The sequence below is a fragment of the Mustela erminea genome, chromosome 7 (genome assembly GCF_009829155.1).
Source record: "Mustela erminea isolate mMusErm1 chromosome 7, mMusErm1.Pri, whole genome shotgun sequence".
In the NCBI taxonomy this organism is placed as follows: Eukaryota; Metazoa; Chordata; class Mammalia; order Carnivora; family Mustelidae; genus Mustela; species Mustela erminea.
This window is the reverse complement of record NC_045620.1, coordinates 1,492,072-1,510,948: the sequence shown is the minus strand read 5'-3', so window position 1 is coordinate 1,510,948 and position 18,877 is coordinate 1,492,072. Positions and strand designations below refer to the sequence as shown.

Sequence of the window (18,877 nt, the reverse complement as noted above, 5' to 3'; positions counted from 1 at the left end):
GTGAGCCCCTCCTAGCACCGTGCCATCCTCCTGAACAGGTGTGCATGGGTAGGGGCACTGCTGGGGCACGTGTCCCCGGTCAGCCTCAAACCTAATGTGACAGGCCAAGCCAGCCTTTGCTGCCCACCTGCTCCCCACGCCCTGCCGAGCGGTCTCGTATCTCTCTGGGGTCCCGACTGATGTACGGGAGCTCAGCCCACACCGCCCCCCAAGAAGTCCTCTGGAATCAGCACCAATAAAAAAATACGCTTTACTGTGGACCTCAGAGTCTGCAAGATAGCGCGTGGACACGCAGGGGGTGGGGCATGCAGAGCGCCGACGGGTGCACGGGACATGGCGAACGGCCCCTCCCCTGGGCATGCCCCGGGACCCTGGTCTCTTCGGGCTGCCCCTGCAAGCCTCGGGACCCTCAGGGCATGGCCAGTCCCCACCCAGCTGCCAGCCCAGGAGGCTGGTTGAGCAGATGGAGCGGGAGGGGCGGCCTTCTGGACGAGCACACGTCCAGCGCTCCGGCCGCTCTCAGAGCTGCCAGGCAGGGCCCAGCACCCCGAGCCCGGGGGCGGGGTGGGCAGAAGCAGCTGGCGCGGCTCAGCCGGAAGCAGCAGCACGAGGAAGGAGGCGTGGGAGCCACACCTGCCAATCCAGCCCCGAGCGCCTCAGCAATTCTGTCTCTCTTGATTAAACAGCCAAGGAACATGGGGTTCACGGACGTGTTTTCTTCTTCGTTTTCCTGAAACACCCAGAATGGAAGAGCGGAGACCGGCCGCGAAGTTCCCGGGGGGCGCTTGACACTTTGGGGCAGAGGGAGTTGGAAGGATGAGGGATGACGGAGCCGGCGCCTGGGCTTCAGCAGGGACAGACGGCAGCAGAGCCGACGGCCCGGGCTCGTTGACGGGGCTGGGGGGTGGAGTGTGCAGGTGCGTGCACGCGCGGGGCGGACTGCAGCGTCACGGGGCACGGAGCACACACCGGTCACTTGCTTTGGGAAGAACACCAAGCAGTAACTGTGCAAAGGGTGGGCGCCGCTGGCCATCAGACCATCTGTGGAGGCAGCAGGGCTGGGACGGCCCCTCCTGGGGTGGAGCCAGGGTCTGGGTGGCAGGGCAGCGAGGGCCTCTCCGGCCTCTCCGGCCAGCCCACCGAGCTGCCCCGCCATGGGCAGGTGGTCTAAGAGAGGCTGGCGTGGCATTTCAGGTGGGCTGAAGACAAGGTGTAGCTCCCACCTGGGGGACAGCCAGGGCAGCCAGGTGGGAGATGGTGGGGTCGGCTGCCAAGGGGGGGTGGTGGGCGGTGAGAAGCAGAGCCTCAAAGGGGAGTGGCAGTGGGAGGGCCCTGTCCCGGCCTCCCAGGTGCCCAGGAAGGCCGCTCACTTCCAGCAGCGCTCCAGGGAGCTATGGGGCTGGACTTTAAGCTTCTGGGGGCAGAGCAGCTTGGTGAAGGCTCGTCGGAAACTGTAGTGGCACAGCGGGTAGAGGACAGGGTTGACGGCGGAGTTGGCCCACAGCAGCCAGAAGGAGGTCTCATACCAGTAGTCGGGGACGCAGTGGCCATGGCAGGCGGCCCGGATAATCATCAGGAGTGTGTATGGGGCCCAGCAGAGCCCAAAGATGCTCACGATGACGGCCAGCGACTTGGCCACCTTCTTGTCCCGCGACAGCCGGAAGCGCTGGGTGATGCTTTGGGATACCATCTTCATGCGCTTCTCCAGGGACGCCGAGGACGCCGAGGGCTTGGAGCCCCGCTTGAGCGAGCGCGGCCGCTCTGTGCCCCTGGAGGAGCTGCCGGAGCTGGAGGTGGGCGAGGCCGCGGCGCCCCCACCGCTACCGCCCCCGAGGGCCACCTCCCCGGCCTCCGTGCCAGGGGCTGCCTCGCCCACCCCGACCCCGTACCTATGCAGCGGCATGGCCTCCCCTCGCCCCTTGTGCCAGCAGCCCCAGCAGCCCGGCGCAGCCGCTGGGGGCGAGGACTGGGCATCAGGTGCGGGCTCGGGGTCCCGCACGCCATCCAGCCGGACGCGGGTGCGCCTCTGGATGTTCAGGTAGATGCTCAGGTTGAAGAAAGTGACGCTGAGGAAAGGTGTGAAGAACTCGAGTGTGGAGGCCGTGATGAGGAAGTACCAGTTGTAGAAGAACTCGGCATAGCAGTGGCCCTCTGGGATGGAGCTGCCGCCCGACAGGTACTCCCAGCTCAGGATGGCAGGCCCGTACAGCAGGAAGGCCAGGACCCACACCAGCACCATCTTCTGCACCGCCCGCCGTGTGTCGCCCTGCTGGGCCCGGTAGGACACCTGCCATGGGAGACACTGGGTCAGGAGGGAAGGGCACCGGGCCCAGGGGGCAGCGTCTGTGGTGCTGGGAGCATCCCCCCACCGCGCACCAGCAGCCTCTGGGCCTCTGCGCATGGCCTCTCTCCCCTTCCCGCATGGATCCTGAGCTGGCGGACGCCCTGGCCCGCTCCCCTACGGTCAGAGAGCCTCCCTCAGACCAACCAGGCGCGCGCGCGCCCTCTGGGCCAGGCCACCCGCCTGCTGTCCCCGCCCCCGGCAGTGAGGGTCCTGAGGCCATCTTGCCATTGTGCCCTGTCCACTGAGCACCCACTGGGCGCCAGGCTCTGTGCTCAGCACTTTTTGGATGTCTTGGCATCCGGATTACTGTCCTCACTCTCCTGGTGGCTTGGGGAGGGAGGCCACAGCCGGATCGGCTCAAGGGGACGGAGCTGGGGCTTGACCCCGAACCCATGCTGTGCCCTCTGTCCCATGGCCTCTCTAGACTAGGACACATGAGGCCCCCAGCAGAGGGCGCTCAGAGGGACCGGTACAACCTCCAAGGAGGAGATGAGAGGGCGAAGGGAGACCCGCGCTCCGGCCGCGTCCTCTGTGCCCCCGGGGTAGTGACGCAGGAAGGCCAGGCAGTCCAGCGTCCCTGAGGGTGGCCACTCACACCAAGGGAAGCTGGTGGAGATAGAAGCTGATGCCTGGCTTCCTGGGGTATGCTCGTGCACACGCATGCACACACATGCACACGTGTGTGTGTGTGTGTGTGTGTGTATGGGGGGAGGGGACCACCAAGAGCCTCTGGCCCAGAACCTCCCTCAGCTCTCAGAACGTTGGACCTGCTCCAGGGTGGAGGCTGAACTGTCCCTCTTCCTTCAGGAGCTCCTGACGCCAGGTCTAGATAGTGCCTCCCGCCTGTCCCAGGGCATGTCCTACCCGCAGCAACTGGCTACTGAGTACCCCGTATGTCGGGTGTGAGGCCAGCAGGGGCCAGGCTCACCTGGTACTGCCCACCACCTGGAATGGCCCGGCTCTGCTGTGGCCACCCCCGGCCCACCCCTCCCGGGACCGAACACGGGCAGCGCATCCCAGACTCACGGCGCGGGTGACCGACAGGAAGCGGTCGTAGCTGATGAGCACGATGTTGAAGACAGAGGACGTGCAGAGCAGATAGTCCACCACCAGCCACAGTTTGCAGAGACCCCGGCTAAAGGGCCAGCGGCCAGTCAGCACGTAGGGCACATAGAGTGGGATGCAGAAGGCCCCTGTGGGAGAAGAGGGCCAGGGTGGGTGACGGCTGGACAGATGTCTGGGGTGAGCCTCACCACAGTGGAGAGACAAGCAGGACTTGGGGGTGCAGGGCGGCCACTTTCCTGGGACCAGTAAGCGTTAGCTTGCCCTCCCCTCCACCCTGTCTCTCAGGCACAACTTCTACCCTGCCCCTGGCCTTCAACCCCTGCCTAGTTTCCAGCCCCGCTGGCGTCTCTTGGACTTGGAGTCAGGAGGGAAGATCACGGGGTGGGGACCTTCGGGCACCATGAGACCCTGAGCCTTGATTTAGGACTTCCAGACTTCTGACCAGTCCTCCCAAGCCCCAGAGGGAGCCCCTCTGCCTGCTGGACCCCAGCCCTATCCTGGCCTTTGGACAGCCCTTCCTCATCAGCTCAGAAAACAAGAAAGCCTTTCTCCTGGCTCAAAGGGCATTTGGCTGCCGTCGCGCCAGCCGCTCCCACTGCCACCAATGTCTGGCAGACGCACCTAGCAGCCCCAACAGGTGTCTGGCGCTCCGGCCCCCTCCGCGCGCCCCGCCCCCAAGCCGGCAGCAGCGCGCGGACACGTGAGAGCGCGCTCCTCCGAGCATCTCCCCCACCCCCACCCCGCTTCCCCCACGGCCCCCTCCCCCAACACGGCTCTAAAAACTCCCTTCTCTGTCCCCTCCCCCAAACCTCTCCCAGCGCCCTCCGCACGTCCTGAGTCCGCCAGCAGCCTTTGTTTGGCTACAGCGCAGGAGCCGGCGCTGCACCCGGGGCTGCTGCGCCTAGCGCCTTGCCAAGCGCCCGCGCGCCCGGACCCCTTCCCGAGGAACATCCCGCCCGCCCCCCTCCCCGTCCCTTGGTGGGGGAGGCAAGGAACTTCGTCCGCGCCCACCGCCCCACGGGTCCCGGACGCCCCCTCCCCAAGCAGGGCTCCCCGGCGGGGTGTGTGCCTGAGCAAAAAAGGCACCCTAGTCCACGCTCCGATCCCTGCTGGCCGGGCCGGGCTGGGCACTCCTGGGCTTGGGCGGGGGCTGGGGGCTTTACCCACGAGGAAGTCGGAGATGGCGAGGTTGAGCAGAAAGAAGTTGTTCTGGGTGCGGAGGCTCGAGTCGGCCACGAAGGCGAGCATGACCAGCGCGTTGCCGAGCACCGTGGCCACGATAAGCAGCGCCATGAGCGCGGCCAGCACCGCGGTCCAGGCGGCGGAGAAGCCGCGCGCCCCGCCTGCAGCCGCCGCCTCGCCCGCCAGCGCCCCCGACGCGTTCAGCGGCCCGTCGGGCGGCGTGCGCTCCATGGCCCCGCCGGCTCAGGCGGCGCCGGGGCGCGGGTCAGGGCGCGGATCGTCGGCCGCGCGGCCGGGAGGGGCCCCGGCCCGGGAGCCTGGTGTTTGCGGGCTCTCGGCCCGGCCGGCTTCGCCGGGGGGTGCCCGGCGCATGGTCCGCGGGCGCGGAGGCCCGGGACGGGGCCGGGGCGGGCGGCGCCGAGGGGGCCCGGGCCGGAATCCGGGCCGAATGGGGCCAGCGGCACCACCGCTACAGCCCGAGCGGACCTGGAGCGGAGCGGGAGCCCGAGCCGCCGCCAGAGCGCCGGTGCGCCCCGAGTGCTGCGCGCAGCCGAGTGCGCCCCGCGCCCAGCCCGCCGCCCCCCGCGCCCCGCGCAGCGCCCCCGCCATTGGCTGCCGCCCGCGCCCCGCCCCCGCCCCGCCCCCGCCCCGCCCGGCGCCGGCAGCACCACGGACAGCGCCGCGTGCCCGCCGGGCCGCTGGAGCCCCAGCCAGGAGCGCACGGCGGCTGGCGGAGAGCCCGGCCCGAGCGGGCGGGCGCCGGGGCGGGGGGCGCGCCTGCTGCCAGCCGGCCCGCGCACCCAGGAGCCGGTACCTGCGCCGCTAGGCCTGCCCCGTGCCCTCAGCCCCGGTGACCCTGCCGGCCCTCGTCGGGAGCCGGGGGACTGTGGGGACATGGAATGAGGGGGGTACGCCTGCACCTGCGCTCGGGGGAACTTGCCCCGCGAGCCCCCTCCTCCTGTCATGCTTCAGGCAAGCGGGTTTCAGGGGAAGGAACGTCCCAAAGACAAAGGATGGGAGGGGTCTCCGAGAGCGGGATCCCTGGCCCGGGGTCTGCTCCAGCCCCCATATGCGTGGGACTCGGGGTCTCAGTCTCCCCACCGGCAGGGCCCGACGCAGGGTCTAGGGCGACCTGCAAGGAGCAGACAGTTGTGGAGTTACATAAGGGAAGATCTGGAGCCAGTGGACCCGACCGGGAAGGGAGCACACCCACTTGGGGCGCAGGCGGACCCAGGTTGGGGGGGAGAGGCGGGAGGTTCAGAGCCCGGCCGTGGGTCCCCTCCCCCCGGCTGACAGCGCAGTGGGGCGGTCACCGCCGCGGGGACAGACGAGGTCACTGCGCTTAGGGCGCAGCCAAGGCAGCTGCTGCGTTAGCGCCTGCAGGAGGGGATGGGGGAGGAGAGGCAGCGGGAGGGAGCACCCCTCCCCCCCACGGGCTCAGATAGACAGGGTCAAGGACAGATTCCGCAGGAGACACGCACAGCGAGACAGACAGATGCGCCCACACTCAGACACACAGACACCCACAGACCAGGGAAACAGCCACCCAGCGTCAGGCTGGGGACCCACCAGCGGCAGTTAGACACACACACATCAGACAGCAGCCAGCCAGGGAACAGCGCCCGAGGGAGAGAAGGGCAGCTACTTGCTCTGTCTCCAGCGGCGCACATCTGTGGAAGCCTCAAGGAGGACAGAAGTGGGGGAGTCTGCATGGGGGGGCGGGAGGCTGGGGGAAGGGGCTGCTGTCCGGCACACAAGGCACCCCCATGCGTACAGTAGCTTCCTGATTGTGCAAGGACCCACCCCCTTCCCTAGCCCCAAGAGGTACTTCAGAAACTTTAGGAAGTGGGGGAGACTAGACTCCTAACCCTTCCTCAGGGCTGGTTGCAGCTGGAGACCCCAGACCTTTGCCTTAGCGGACCCACTCTTCTTTGGCTCATGGCGGCAGCCTTTGCTGGAGGGGGAGCGTGGGGATCCAGCTCATCCTCCCAGAAGCCCTCTTTGAGCAACTGGGTCTACTCCTCCCCTCCAGAAGTGAGCCCTGTTCCCCCTACAGGCTCCCCAGCTTCCCTTTACCACTCCCCAGTGAGCCTGGTGGGCAGGGCAGTGCTGGGACCGGGCAGCTGTCTGGTGGTGAGAAAACAAGCCATGTGGGGAGTCTCTGGAGCAGCAGGGTGCTGCTGGACCCCCTTGCTCCCATCACCCATATTCGCCTACACCTTCAGTCCTGGGTCAGGACTCACTGTCCCCCATGCTCAACCCATAGCTCTCTGTTGAGCGCCACCCCCGCACCGGCTCTGGTCTTCCCCAAGCACTTAAGGCTGGCTTTGGCCCGACAGTACTGTGTGGATTGGATGCCCTTCACCCCTGGACTTGGGAGCTGGAGTTCAGAGGGGATTGAAGGGGGCTCAGGCTCTCTCTCACTAGTTGGGAGCCTCCTTTCCAGCCTCAGTATTCCCATCTCGAAAGGGGGACTATGTTGTTTACCATACGGGATGCATGGGCCAAATCAAGGGGAAGTCTGTGCAGAGGGCATCCCCTCTGAAGTCTCCGTGAAGCTGCCCATGGTTATCCTGGTGGCTATCAATATTCTGGAGCCTTCCCTGACAGTCTTTGGCCCCACAGCAGCTGGAGGGGGCATGGACTCACTTTGGATCCAGGCACCAGGAGACCAGCTGCCTGATGAAAAGGAGTTATGTGTTTTTTTCTGAATGTGGGGATCTTCCTCTCTAAGTTGAGGCCATAAGGAGAGGGAGAGCCAGGGTTGACCCACAAGTTTGAGGATGACCATGGCCAAGGCTAGTAAGTGCCTCCTATGTTCGTTTACAAGCATGACCTTGTTAATTCCCATTTGCTCTCCAAGGTGGGTAGGATTGGAGGTCCCTTTGTAGAGCGAGGAAGCCACCTACCCAAGGTCAAATGAGGCCAATGTCCCTTCTCTTAATGACCACACTCTTGGCCCAGCTCTAAGGTCAGAGTCCCTGAGGCCCACCTTGTCCTTGGCTGGACAGAAGCCTGATGTCCTCTGCGCTGGGCCCAATGTGGCCAAGGAAATTTGGGGTGAATGAATCAGGTCCTCACAGGGCTATGCACAGGATATCTTGCCTTAGAGCCTCTGTCCCAAGTAGTGAGTTTCCAGGTACCTGGATGGCAGAGAACCCTCCAAGACCCTGGAAAAGAGTGCTGAGGGCTGGAGGACAAGGATAGCCTCCTCTACTGGGCTCACCAAGACCTCACAGAGACAGTGGCCTGGGACCCCAGTTTCTCTATTTGTTGAAATAGCTGGCATTCGGTGCACCAAATGTCCAGTCCAACAGAGAGACCATTGAACAAATCCCCCAGTCACACATTCCCTAGCCAGGTTAGCAAAACCAGACCCCCCCACAAACCCCTCAAAGAGGAGATGGTTCACCCACTGACTGATTAATTTGTTCATTCATCTGTGTGACGTGGTTTAATTGAGCACCTGCTATGTCTCAGGCACTACACTTAGTTGTCAACGGAGGAAGGCAAACACCACGCAGTAAAGAAGCCAGACATATGCCCACTGGTTATAAGAAATGAAGCAAGGCAGGGGACAGAAAATGCCAGGGCACAGGGCTGGGTCCGCTGTGGGACATGCCACTCAGCTCTCCTTTCAAGAGAGTAGGCGGGGGCAGGACTGTTTAGATCTGCTGCTGAGTTGAAGCTGAGGTGAGGCACATGCCTCCCCAGTGTGTGGGGCTTCCAGCGCTTGGTGGGATGCGCGGCGTGAGTCGGAATGTGGCCCCGACGGAACAGCTACAGATTCCGTGGCATTGCCCAAAGTCTGGGGGCCCGGGCAGGGGCCTGACCCATCAGGGTTGCAAGTGGAGAAAAGGGCTCTGGGCTGAAGTCCTGGTGGATGGACAAGGGGCCATGGGCACCCGTGTGAAGGGTTTCATATCCCCAGAAATGGCATGACAGCCATTTTGGACAGCCTTCCCAAGCACAGCGGCGGGGCAGTGCCCACGAGGATGGGTGTCATCCCTCACGACGCACTGTCGTGAATCGGAGAGTTTTACATGGCATTACGCTTCCAACGGGAAGGGAACGATCATCCTGAACCCTGTGGCCACTGAAGAATCAATGTCCCCCTGGCCCCTGGGGCCCTGTTACAGGCCCCTCCTCCACAGGGCTCCCTCTCATTGGGAGGCATGGGAAGGAGCCCAACAAACCAGCTTCCACTGCCTCCCCGGCATTTTGAGCCCCAGACCCTGGAGAGGAGCAGACAGCGGGAGTCCCAGCCAGCCAGCAGGAGCAGGTGGGGCTGCTGGTACTTCCAGCGGCCCGGGGTGGGAGTGGGGGACACGTGTGGCATTCAGGGGCCTCCCGGCACTGTGGTGCCTACCCCGTGACCATTACGTGCGCGGACAGCGCACCTAGCCCAGCCTGAGGAGGCACGGTAACCGGGGGCTCCGTCCCTCAGGTGTGGGGATGGGGGTCACACCCCCACGGAGGCCCCCAAGACCTGCAGAGGTGACCGCAGAGGCGGGGTGTGGCTGGACAGGCAGGCTGGGTGGCAGAGGAGGGAAGGAAGGAGCAGCAGCTGAGCCCCGAGAGCAGCTGCAGTGACGGGGCTGGGGTGCCTACCCCGCTGCCGGCGATCTCCCCCCAGGAAGAGCGGCTGGGGCACCCGGAGGAGCCCCCACATGCAGGGGAGACCAGCGGCGGCACAGGGAGCGGCGCTGCTCAGAGAGCATGAGGAGGCTGGTGTCACGGCCCTGGCTGCCACGAGCAGGGGGTACCGAGGGGTGGTCCGCGCTCCGGGCTCCCGTGGGACAGGTTGAGGCTGTCATAGGTGCCTGTGTCTGCCCCCCTTTCCTACCCACCCGCCCTCCCACGCCTCCCCCTGCAAGGGCGTCAGACCCGCACTGCGGGGTGGGAGCCCCTCCCTGCTGCCTTTCCCTTTATCTCCTGCCTCTGCCCTCAATCATCTCACGACCCTGAACCCCGTCTCGGTGTCCGCCCCCTGGAGAGCACAAGCCAACACGGGCCAGGTTCCAACGTTGAAAGGCCGGTCAGTGCGTGTCCCCTGTGAAGGGGACCCTTGCGTGAAGATGCACAGGAGGGAGGGGGAACGGGTGGGGGGTCTGGACGGAACAGTGTTCTGGGCAGAGGGGAGCTCGAAGGAGTGGGGGGGGGTGTCTGTGGGTGCAGCCCAGAGGAAGGGGAGGCTGTGGCAGAGCTCCCGTGCTGCCTCTAGCCACGGTGAGGACGCTGAGGGAGAGCCCCAGGACGGCTGGGGGAGACACTGTGACAGCACCCCTGCTTCAGTGCAGAGTGCCTGGCCGGGCGGAGGGCAGAGACCAAGGGGCAGGGGGCTCCCTTGAGGGCGATGCTGGCCAGGCAGGGGCGTGGCCATGGAGGTGGAAGCCCTGGCCAGGTTCTGGGTGTCTTTGAAGCTGACCCCATGACGTGTGTGACGGGAGGGTGGAGGTCAAGGATGACTTGAGGGTTTGGGTTCTGGCGGCTCAGAGGAGGGTGCTGCACCCGCGAGCCCAGACTGTGCAAGAAAAGCAAGTTGGGGGACAGTGGGGTGCTCTGAGACTCAGTTGCCCACCGGCCATCCCAGAGGAGAGATCACCAGGTCCCCCCGGGACCCAGCTCCAGCCCCGGAATCTGCAGCCTGGCCCAGCAGCAGCCCGCCCACCTCTCGGTGCTGGAGAAACAAAGTTGGTGTTGCCCACGTCCGAGCAGCAGGACGCCGTCCCCTGTGTCCTGTGCTGTCACGGGGCAGCGGGCTCTGCCATTAGCCACCCTCACTGTGCTAGAAAAACCTTTCTCCTTCAACCGACTGCATGCCGGTGCTGTTCCTGCAGAGCAGGGCCCCTGCCGCGCGGGACGTAGCCCACTAATGAGGAATAATGAGCGAGTGCAGCCACCGAGGGCCAGCAGGGCAATCGTCCCGCTAGTTCCGGCCAGGCGCATGTGCCGGAGCGCTTGTCAGGGCGCCGGGTCCGGCACCGTGACGCGTCTCCAGAGGAGCCACTGCTGTCCGCCTTCTCTTTCTGCAGGAGCTCATTTGCATATGGGAATGCGGATTTTTCTTTTTTTGTTCCTTCTCTCTCTCTCTTTTTTTTCCTGGTGACATTCTGAGCCGGCTCCCAGTGCGTCCTGATGAGTTCAGGGCCCGTGTGTGATCAGAATGGCTCTGGAGGCCACCAGTTTGGAATAAATGCTGAGTCTGATTTCCCTGCCTTTAGAGACAGAGCTGTGTCGGACCCAGGGCCCAGATGGCAGGAAGGAGAGAGTGGACAGGAGAACCGAGGATATAGTTGCTATTGTTTGGCTGCAAATGACAAAAACAACTAAAAAGCACTAAAGGAAAGGGGTGTTTATTGCTGTGTGTGACTGAAAAGTCCAGGGGGTGGGTTTCAGACACAGCTGTATCCAGGAGCTTCAAGACCTGCTTCTTTCCATCTGTTTTTCTGTATTCACTATTCCTAGCAGGCAATGTCTCTCTGAGATCTCCCTACAGATGCAGGCCGCCCTCCTCTGCTCTCCTCGGCTCTGTAGGACAAAGGAGGGGCTGCTGCTCCCGCCTCCCTTCCGTGACACAAAGGAGGGTCAGACTGAGCCCCACTGGTCTGGCTCAGGCAGTCAGGCACCACTGCCTGAGCCCGCAGCAGCTTCGGCTGACACCATCAGAGCCCCACCCCTGTGGAGGGCAGAGGAAGAATGGGGGGGGGCAGGGAAACAAAGTCACCCCCTGCAGCTACCCTGGGGGTCTGGGGGGTGCCTCTGGCCCTTTCCCCAATAGGGCCTTTGTTGGCAGTGCCCAAGGAGCCCCAGGCTCCATCCTGGGCACAGAGAGCTCAGTGGGAGGGCCCCTGAGAGCAAGCCGCGGGGAGAGGTCCTTGAAGGCAGCTGAGAGCCTTCTCCCTGGGCCTCCGCTGCGTGAGAGAGTGCGCAGGACGTGGGGGTAAGGGTGGCTCTGTTCCCCAGCAGACCCAGCAGACCGCGAAGAGCCCGAGCAAGGCTGCTCTGGAGGCGCCTCCGCTTGGCCTGCGGGGAGGAAGCCGGCAGCCTCGCCCGGCCTACTTCTTGCTCGCCGGGAGCCCGTGCTGCCAGCTCAGAGCTGGGCTACCCAGTCCAGCCTCGTCAGCGGCCCTCAAACCCCGCTGCAGCCTCTCCTGCCTCACTCTGCCTGGGAGGTCCCCCTCCAGGACCTTGGTCTCCACTGAGGGAGCAGAGTGGCTGAGGGCAGGGAGACGAGCCCTCGCGGGGGCTCAGAACCACAGAGAGCGCTGCAAGTGTGGACGGCTAATGGGAGCAGACTCTGAAACGTCCTCCCTTTGTGCTCTTCCGTCCCGAGGATGGTGCCTGGGTGGAGAGAGCAAACACGAAAGAAAGGTAATGTCAGGAGGGCTTCCTGGAGGAGGCGCAGCCTGGAAAAGGTCTGATCTGAGGGACACGCGGACAGCTGAGGGACCAGAGGGATAACAAATGCCCTTCTCTGAGGAAAGAGACACCGGCACTTGCCAGAAAGTTCCTCGATCTGAGCTGTCCCTCTGGACGTGCCCCCCGTCCCCGGGGCTGGCTAGAAGGATTTGCAGAATGAATGAAACACGTTTCATCTGTACAGGTTCCCTCCATGGGCAAAACATGACTCCAAGATGGAGAAAGCAGGAAAGAGAGCTCAGATCCTGCCCACTGCCCCTCCCGGGGTCGGGCTGCGTGTGGGCTGGTGTGGGGCCTCTGGAGGGTCTGCAGGGCTCGGAGCCTGGCCCATTCTGGGAGCCTCCATCACATCATGAAGAGTATTGGGTGAGGCCTTCGTGGCTGTGACCCAGGCTGACGGCAGTGGCACCTCAAGCCCACAGCTACCTGCCGGGGCCTTGGCCCCTCCCTGCCCTGAGCCTCCCTTTGTCTGGACACCAGGCCGGCAGCTGGTCTGTGGCCAGCTGCCGTCTGCCTGTCCTTGGAGGTCCTGCCCTGACCCGAGCGTGTTTCTGCTGTTTTGTGCCCTCTGCCAGGCAGCACCACCGTCACAGCCCATCAGAGCCCTGGCGTGCCATCTGGGGCTGACCTGTCCCCTCCCTTCCGCCTCCTGTCCCCCACGAGCCCTCTCCTCTGATGGCCAGACAGGGTGGGACTGGTGATCGCAGTCCGTCCGCAGACCCCAGCCCTGGGGGTCGAGGCCGGGCAGGTGGGGCCAGCACCACGTGCTGCACCACTGACGGGTGTCTGTCTGGGGTAGGGGACAGGGTCACCTTTGGGCTGGGCCATGTTGGGGGCTGCCCTGGGGCTCTGGCTGCCACAGGCCATTCCCCCAATGGGCTGCTGCCCGGCTCCACTCTGGGGGGAGGCAGAGAGGCTGACAGTCCCCATCTTGGACCTTGTCAGGGTCTCCGAAGGCCCAGGTCTGGCCCTGGAACCTAAAGTCTGGCCAAACTTCTGTTCCCGCCCCACGGGTCCCCATGCCGCCCTTCCCACCCCAGAAGCCTCAGGGTCTGTCCGCTTCGTCCTCATCTTCCCCGCGCTGTTCTTGGAAGCACTAAGCTGGGCCCAGAGGGTGGGTGTGCATAGTCCGGCCTCCAGCGGATGGGCACCCCCGATGCCCCCAACCCCATGGAGCCCCGCACCCTGCTCCCCTCCAGACACAGCATTCAGGGGAGCCCACGTGCCCACAGCCTGGCCCCAGCCAGGCATCTCTGCCAGCTCCCTGAGTTGCCCGGGGCTCGGGGTGGCTCCCCAGGGGGCCTGTGTGGGTCAGGAAAATGCCAAATGGGCCGACCGTTTAGGGCTGGGGTTACTGGACCCAGCTTGGGAAGGGGTGCCCCAAGTCCTTGAGGGGTCTGGTTCCAACAAGGCTCCACCGGGGCAACCAGTAGAAAGGGGACAGTGAAGTCCCAGCGCCCAGACCCAGACCAGAGACTTGCCTTCTGTAGGGGTGCAGCAGGCCCACTGGGGGTCGCCCCTGGGCCCTGGGGGAAGGGGGACCTTGTTATCCCTGTAAGACCCCTGCTCATTCCCCCCTGCTTCCACCCCTGCCCCCTCACCACAACACCCTGCCCACTGCCCCCCTGCCCTCTCCTGTAGCCTCTGCCCTCACCCCCCTGCCCTCTCCCCAGCCCCACCCCTGCCCTCTACATGACCCTACCCTCTCCCATGCCCCTGCCCTCTTCACCCACCCCCTGCCCTCTCACCACACCCCTACCCCGGCCCTCTCCCCCACTGCCCTCTCCCCCAGCCCCTGCTCCCTCCCCCCACTCCCCTGCCCTCTCCCTCACCCCTCCTTATCCCTGTCAGACTCAGCCTGGGTCTACCTTTTCCTGGCACTGAATAACCCTCTCACATTTACTAAAGCTTCCCTGTGGATTTATGCAGAGCTGGGAGCCCCTGTGCTGAGCAATGAGCCCTTCCCTGGGCTCTATTTTCCCATCTGTGCAATGGTGCAAACCGCATAAACCGGTGGCTAAAAGCCTCCTGGAAACCTCTGGGGCCCCTTGGAACCTGTCCCTGAGTGACTCGCCCGTTCACCATCCGGAAGGGCGGCCCCGGCCCAGGAGCCCCAGCTGGGGAGAGGGCGGCTCCAGAGATCTGTCCCCACATGTGGAGAAGTGGGCCTCGAGACTCCTGTCCCTGGAGCCTGCGTTCCCGGGCCGAGGCTGAGCCGTGCTGCCCTCCGTGGTGCACAGAGGACGGCCTCGGGACAGAGCCCTGGGCTGCCTGATTATCCCCAGTCCCCGCCACGTGCCCTGCCTGGCACGGGGGATGGGGTCAGGCTGTGGGCAGGGGGCCCGCAGGAGAATCCAGGCTGCTCCTGGAGACCAGGATGGACGCTGGGGAGCGCGTCAGCGGCTCGGCTCGCCCGCGCCTGTGACCTCCCGGCCTCCACAGGTGTCCCGGAAGCCTCGGTCTCCTCTGGGCACCGCCAAGCCCTGGAGAAACAGGCTTGGAGAGACCCCCTGTTTGCAAGCGCCTGGGCCCGGACTGGCACGGGCCCCACCGGCACCCCAGCTACCTGCTCAGACCGCCCCAACCCCTCCTGCTGCTGCTGGGGACGCTCGCACGTCACACGGTCCCTGTCGCTCGGCCAGGAGCCCGGGAAGCAGTGTTGCTCCCGAGGCTGGTGAGTGGGTGGAGGTGCCCGGCTGCCTTCGGCTCTGGTGTGCCCTGGGCTGTGCGACTCCCGGGCAGGCCACCTGCCCTGAGCTGGGGCAGCTCTGGCAAAGTTCCCAGCGTAAGGCCTCTTCCCCAGAACAAACCTGACCTGCTCACCCAGCCTGCCGCCCTGCCGGGCAGGGACAGAGCGGGGTGTGCGCAGCTCCCGCAGCCGGAACCGGTGAGGCCGCACCCCGTGCACCCGGATGCCTGGGCCACCGGCAGAATGTGTGGGGCCCAGGGCAAGATGAAAATGCGACCCCACCCCAGAAATTAAGAAAGTCAAGGCGGCGGCGGCCGCAGAGCAGCGACTCCGGCGCGGAGTCTCACAGGACTGCCCGGATTCTGTGTCTTTGAGCCAGACGCCTCCCGCGGGGGACACAGTCCAGCCTGCTGGGGCCGCATCCTGCCCCTCCACTCTGAGCCACAGAGGCAGGCCTAGGGCATGCCTGGCCCATGGTTGCTGTCCCTGCCTCCCCCCTGCCCTGCCGTCACCTCTTAGGGATGGCACGGAGGGGGTACACTGACCCCCAGAAGAACCCCAAAGACCACAGTGTTTCTGACCCAACACCCCCAACCCCATCTGCTGGAGGAAGAGTGTGGCTGCTTGGTGCGGGGGGTGCCCCGGTGACCAGCTCCTCCCTGGACCCCAGGCTGGTTAAATTGTGCCGCCTCTGACTCCCCGACGGGGCAGCTCCCGTGGCAAGTTAAACTGAGCGAGCCCAAGTTGTCCTTCCTGCTTCGGCCTGCCCTGCCGGTTCCCCACATTCAGAGGCACCACACCCCTGCCGTCCCACGTGGGCCCCGAGGAAGGGCGGAGCGAGGGGGAGCAGAGCCTGCGCTCCCCTCTCCTTGCCTGGGGTCCCCAGTGGCCTCCTGGGCCCCCGCCTGCCATGGTGGCAACCCCAGGCGTGCAAAGTCGGCACTCCACTGCCAGAAGGACCCCTCTGCTGAAGTCGGGGCACAGCCAGGAAGGGGGACCCTATGGGTGCCCAGTGAGTACTTCAGTGCTCAGGGACAGCGCTGAGCATCTCTGGGCATGGGGCCTGAGCCACGTGGGACAAGGGATTCGGGCACTGGAGCCGAGAGCTCGCCCTTGGATCCGGTGTGGCCTCTTCCCAGAGCCCGCCTTGTCTCTTCCCCTGCCCTGGCCAGAGCTGGCATAGACCTGGGAGCCACAGGACTCTGGGCCAGCTCAGGGACCTCTGTTCAGAGAGGCCAGCAGGCAAATCCTCTGACCAGCACCCACCTATAACCTTCTCCACCCGGTCCTCTGTTTTGTTCAGGCTGGCAATGCACTCCGCTTAAAACACTGTTGTCTCTCCAACAATGAGATGGGATGCAGTTCTGGCCAGTGAGATGTGAGCAGAAGTGCCTGGTGCTGTGAGGGACAGACCCTCACAGGGAGCTGACTCCCCTGAGGGGGCAGCACCGTTGTGCTTCTTCTCTCTCTGCCTCCCTCTTCTTGGTCGAATATGCATGAGATGGCTGGAGTGCCAGCAGCCGTCTTGAGCCGTGATGGCCGGAGTGCCAGCAGCCGTCTTGAGCCGTGAGGTGAATGTGAGGATGGAACCTAGCTCTGGAAAAGTGGCACAACAGGAAGCGGGTCCTTGATAATACATGGCCCCCTGCCAGCCCTGGAGAGCCTGGGGTTGTGTCATGTGAGACAGAAGTACATTTCTATCTTGTGGAAGGCTGTGTTATTCTGCGTTCCTATATATGTAGCTCCAACTAGTCCTAAAGGACAGGCAGCTGAGCTGGTCCAAATGTTCCCCAGCAAGGTAGGAGGTCACTCCAGGATCGTGCAAAACACTCCATGGAAAAAAGTTTCCTAGTTCCAATAAATCCTGGGTCTGCAGCTGGGCCTTCTGTCTCCAGGAGGCTCCCACATACACCAGCATGAGAAGGGCCCTGGGATACCCTGCATTGGAGGGGGACATTTGTTGGCTTTATTTTAATAGCTTTCCCCAAATCTTCTTCTTCTTCTTCTTTTTTAAAGATTTTATTTATTTATTTGACAGACAGAGATCACAAGTAGGCAGAGAGGCAGGCAGAGAGAGAGGAGGAAGCAGGCTCCCCGCTGACCAGAGCGCCTGATGTGGGACTCGATCCCAAACCCTGGGATCATGACCCGAGCCGAAGGCAGAGCCACCCAGGCGCTCCTCCCCAAATCTTCTTGACCGTGGAACCCTTTCCTCCAGAAACACCTAATAACAGCCAGAAAGGCCTTGGGGTTCCATAGCACCTAGTTTGGGAAGGTGCACTCACAGATCTAGGCTGCCGCTGGGTACACAGTAAGAGCTCAATAAAGGCGAGGGCTGCTCCTGAAGCTAGAAATGGGGCCCGTGTCGACTCCATGAGCGTGGAAGTCAGGGCCCCCCCAATCCCCTCATGCTTGCCTGTTCTAGGGCTTTGGCCTCTGCCTTCCCTTCATCCTGGCCTCTGGGGGTCCGCTCACTCCTGCCCATTCCTCCCTGGGGCAGACTGACCTCGGGGCCGCCTTCCTCCCCCAGAGCCGGGGGCGCTGCTGAATCAGCTGGGGTCCAGCTGGGAAGAGTTGGTTGGCAGAGGCACAGCGGTGAGGAAGCCGCGGGGTAAAAAGTTGGTAAGAGGAATGCATTTCTTTTTCTTTTGGCAGAATTCAACGGGTGCAGATTGCTCAGGTCCCAAAGCCATAGGGAAAAAAAAGAAAAAGCCCTTTGCCGCTGCTATTGATAACTTGTCTCTCTTCACGTGGTGGGTTCAAAACTAAAAATACTCTCCTGCAACGATGGGGAAGCCGGGTGCTGTCACGTTGCAGAGGAGACGACAAAGTTGCATGGGGAAGGATCTGCTGGGGCCACGTGAGGGCCGGGGCCAGGCCTCGGCGGCCAGCGCTCTCTGGCCGCCCAAGCGGCATCCGGAGGGAAGATTCCCCGGCATCCCACAGAAGGGAGCGGAAGACGTCCTCTCCAGAGGCCTGGGGGTGGCAGGGAAAGGAGTGAGTTCGGGCCGCGCCCCCCACGGGGAAAGGCGAGGCCAGCACTGCTAGATGCCGGGCACTCCTGAACACCCAGCCCTGTTGGGCTCACGGGGCAGCTCTGGCTGCAGACTTGCTCTGCAGTGGGCAAGGTGCTCTGGTCCCTGAGCCTCAGTTTCCCCATCTGAAGGTGGAGTGATCGTCTCTGTTCTGCCTCCCCCTGGTGAGGCAGATGGAAGGAAGCCACCCCGTGAAGGAGACAGTTCACGTGAATGTGTTTCCTGAAGGCAGAGTCGGGGCACAGGGGCCCACAGCTGGGATTTCTGGAGCCCAGCACGCCAGGCTCCAGGTCCACGGGTCAGCCACCCACAGGACACGTGGGTCGTGGTATCAGCAGATGCTCATGCAGGAGCCGGGACAGGAAGGATCCAATTCTGGGGACGGTGAGTGACTGACAGACATGACTGCAGTGTTCGCTCTTGGGCTTGGCCTGGTCTGAGAGCAGTTCCAATGGGAACAGTCAACCCTGAAAGTTATCTACTAGCCCAGCACTTCTCAAAGCTCTGAGAGCACACACATGGATGGGGCACTCCAGAGAGGACCCTGGGAGCCAAGCCTGGCCCGAGTGCTCGGGGTGGAGGAGGCTCTGTGAAAAGCCCCCCGCCACCAGGCAGGGAATCGGTCAGTTGATATCACCATGAGCCCCCCGCTGCCAAGGTCCCAGCCACCCAGGAATACCAGGGCATCTTACTTAGGGGCAGACCCCAGGCCTAGAGGCCTAGAAGCGTGGGCCTTTCCAATGAGCTCTTGGCCCGTGCTGGGCCACAGGTCTGCAGGACCCGAGGGTGCCTGGACCCCTTCCTCCCTGCAGGCCTGAGGTGAGTTGCGTTACATGTCTGAGGCTTAGTCTGTGCCTCTGCACAGTGAGGCCGACACGCGGCGTCCACCTGATCGGCCATGGCACACACAGAAGCCACCGGTCCCTGGGGAACGCCAGCTGTCATCACCGCCACCATCGCCGCGCGGCCCCAAACACTCTGTCTTCTCTTCCACTCCTGCCTTGAGTCCCATTCTTAGAGAATTTAGCCTTTGGAATCATCAGCCTTTTGACCTAGATCATGACTGGGACCCATGCACCGTCCTTCCAGCCCTCGGCCGAGAAGGGGACCCCTCTCAGTCCTGGCCGTGAGGACCAGGGA

At 63.9% G+C, this 18,877-nt stretch overlaps 1 protein-coding gene across 1 annotated transcript; it reads right to left on the bottom strand.

The window, feature by feature from the left end:
• Positions 1-213: 213 nt before the first annotated feature.
• Positions 214-5,149, bottom strand: HRH3 (histamine receptor H3). The gene is made up of 3 exons (XM_032350147.1): positions 4,573-5,149; positions 3,371-3,537; positions 214-2,287 (listed from the first exon to the last, which is right to left on the bottom strand). The coding sequence occupies exons 1-3, from the start codon at positions 4,820-4,822 to the stop codon at positions 1,367-1,369; spliced, it is 1,338 nt and encodes a 445-aa protein (XP_032206038.1). The 5' UTR covers positions 4,823-5,149; the 3' UTR covers positions 214-1,366.
• Between the last annotated feature and the right edge of the window lie 13,728 nt (positions 5,150-18,877).

Coding starts and splice junctions, on each gene's coding strand:
- HRH3 (XM_032350147.1), bottom strand. CDS start 4,822: ATGGAGCGCACGCCGCCCGACGGGCCGCTGAACGCGTCGGGGGCGCTG. Junction 3,538..4,572: donor CATCTCCGACTTCCTCGTGG/GTAAAGCCCCCA, acceptor CTTCTCCCACAG/GGGCCTTCTGCATCCCACTC. Junction 2,288..3,370: donor TCCTGTCGGTCACCCGCGCC/GTGAGTCTGGGA, acceptor CTCCCATGGCAG/GTGTCCTACCGGGCCCAGCA.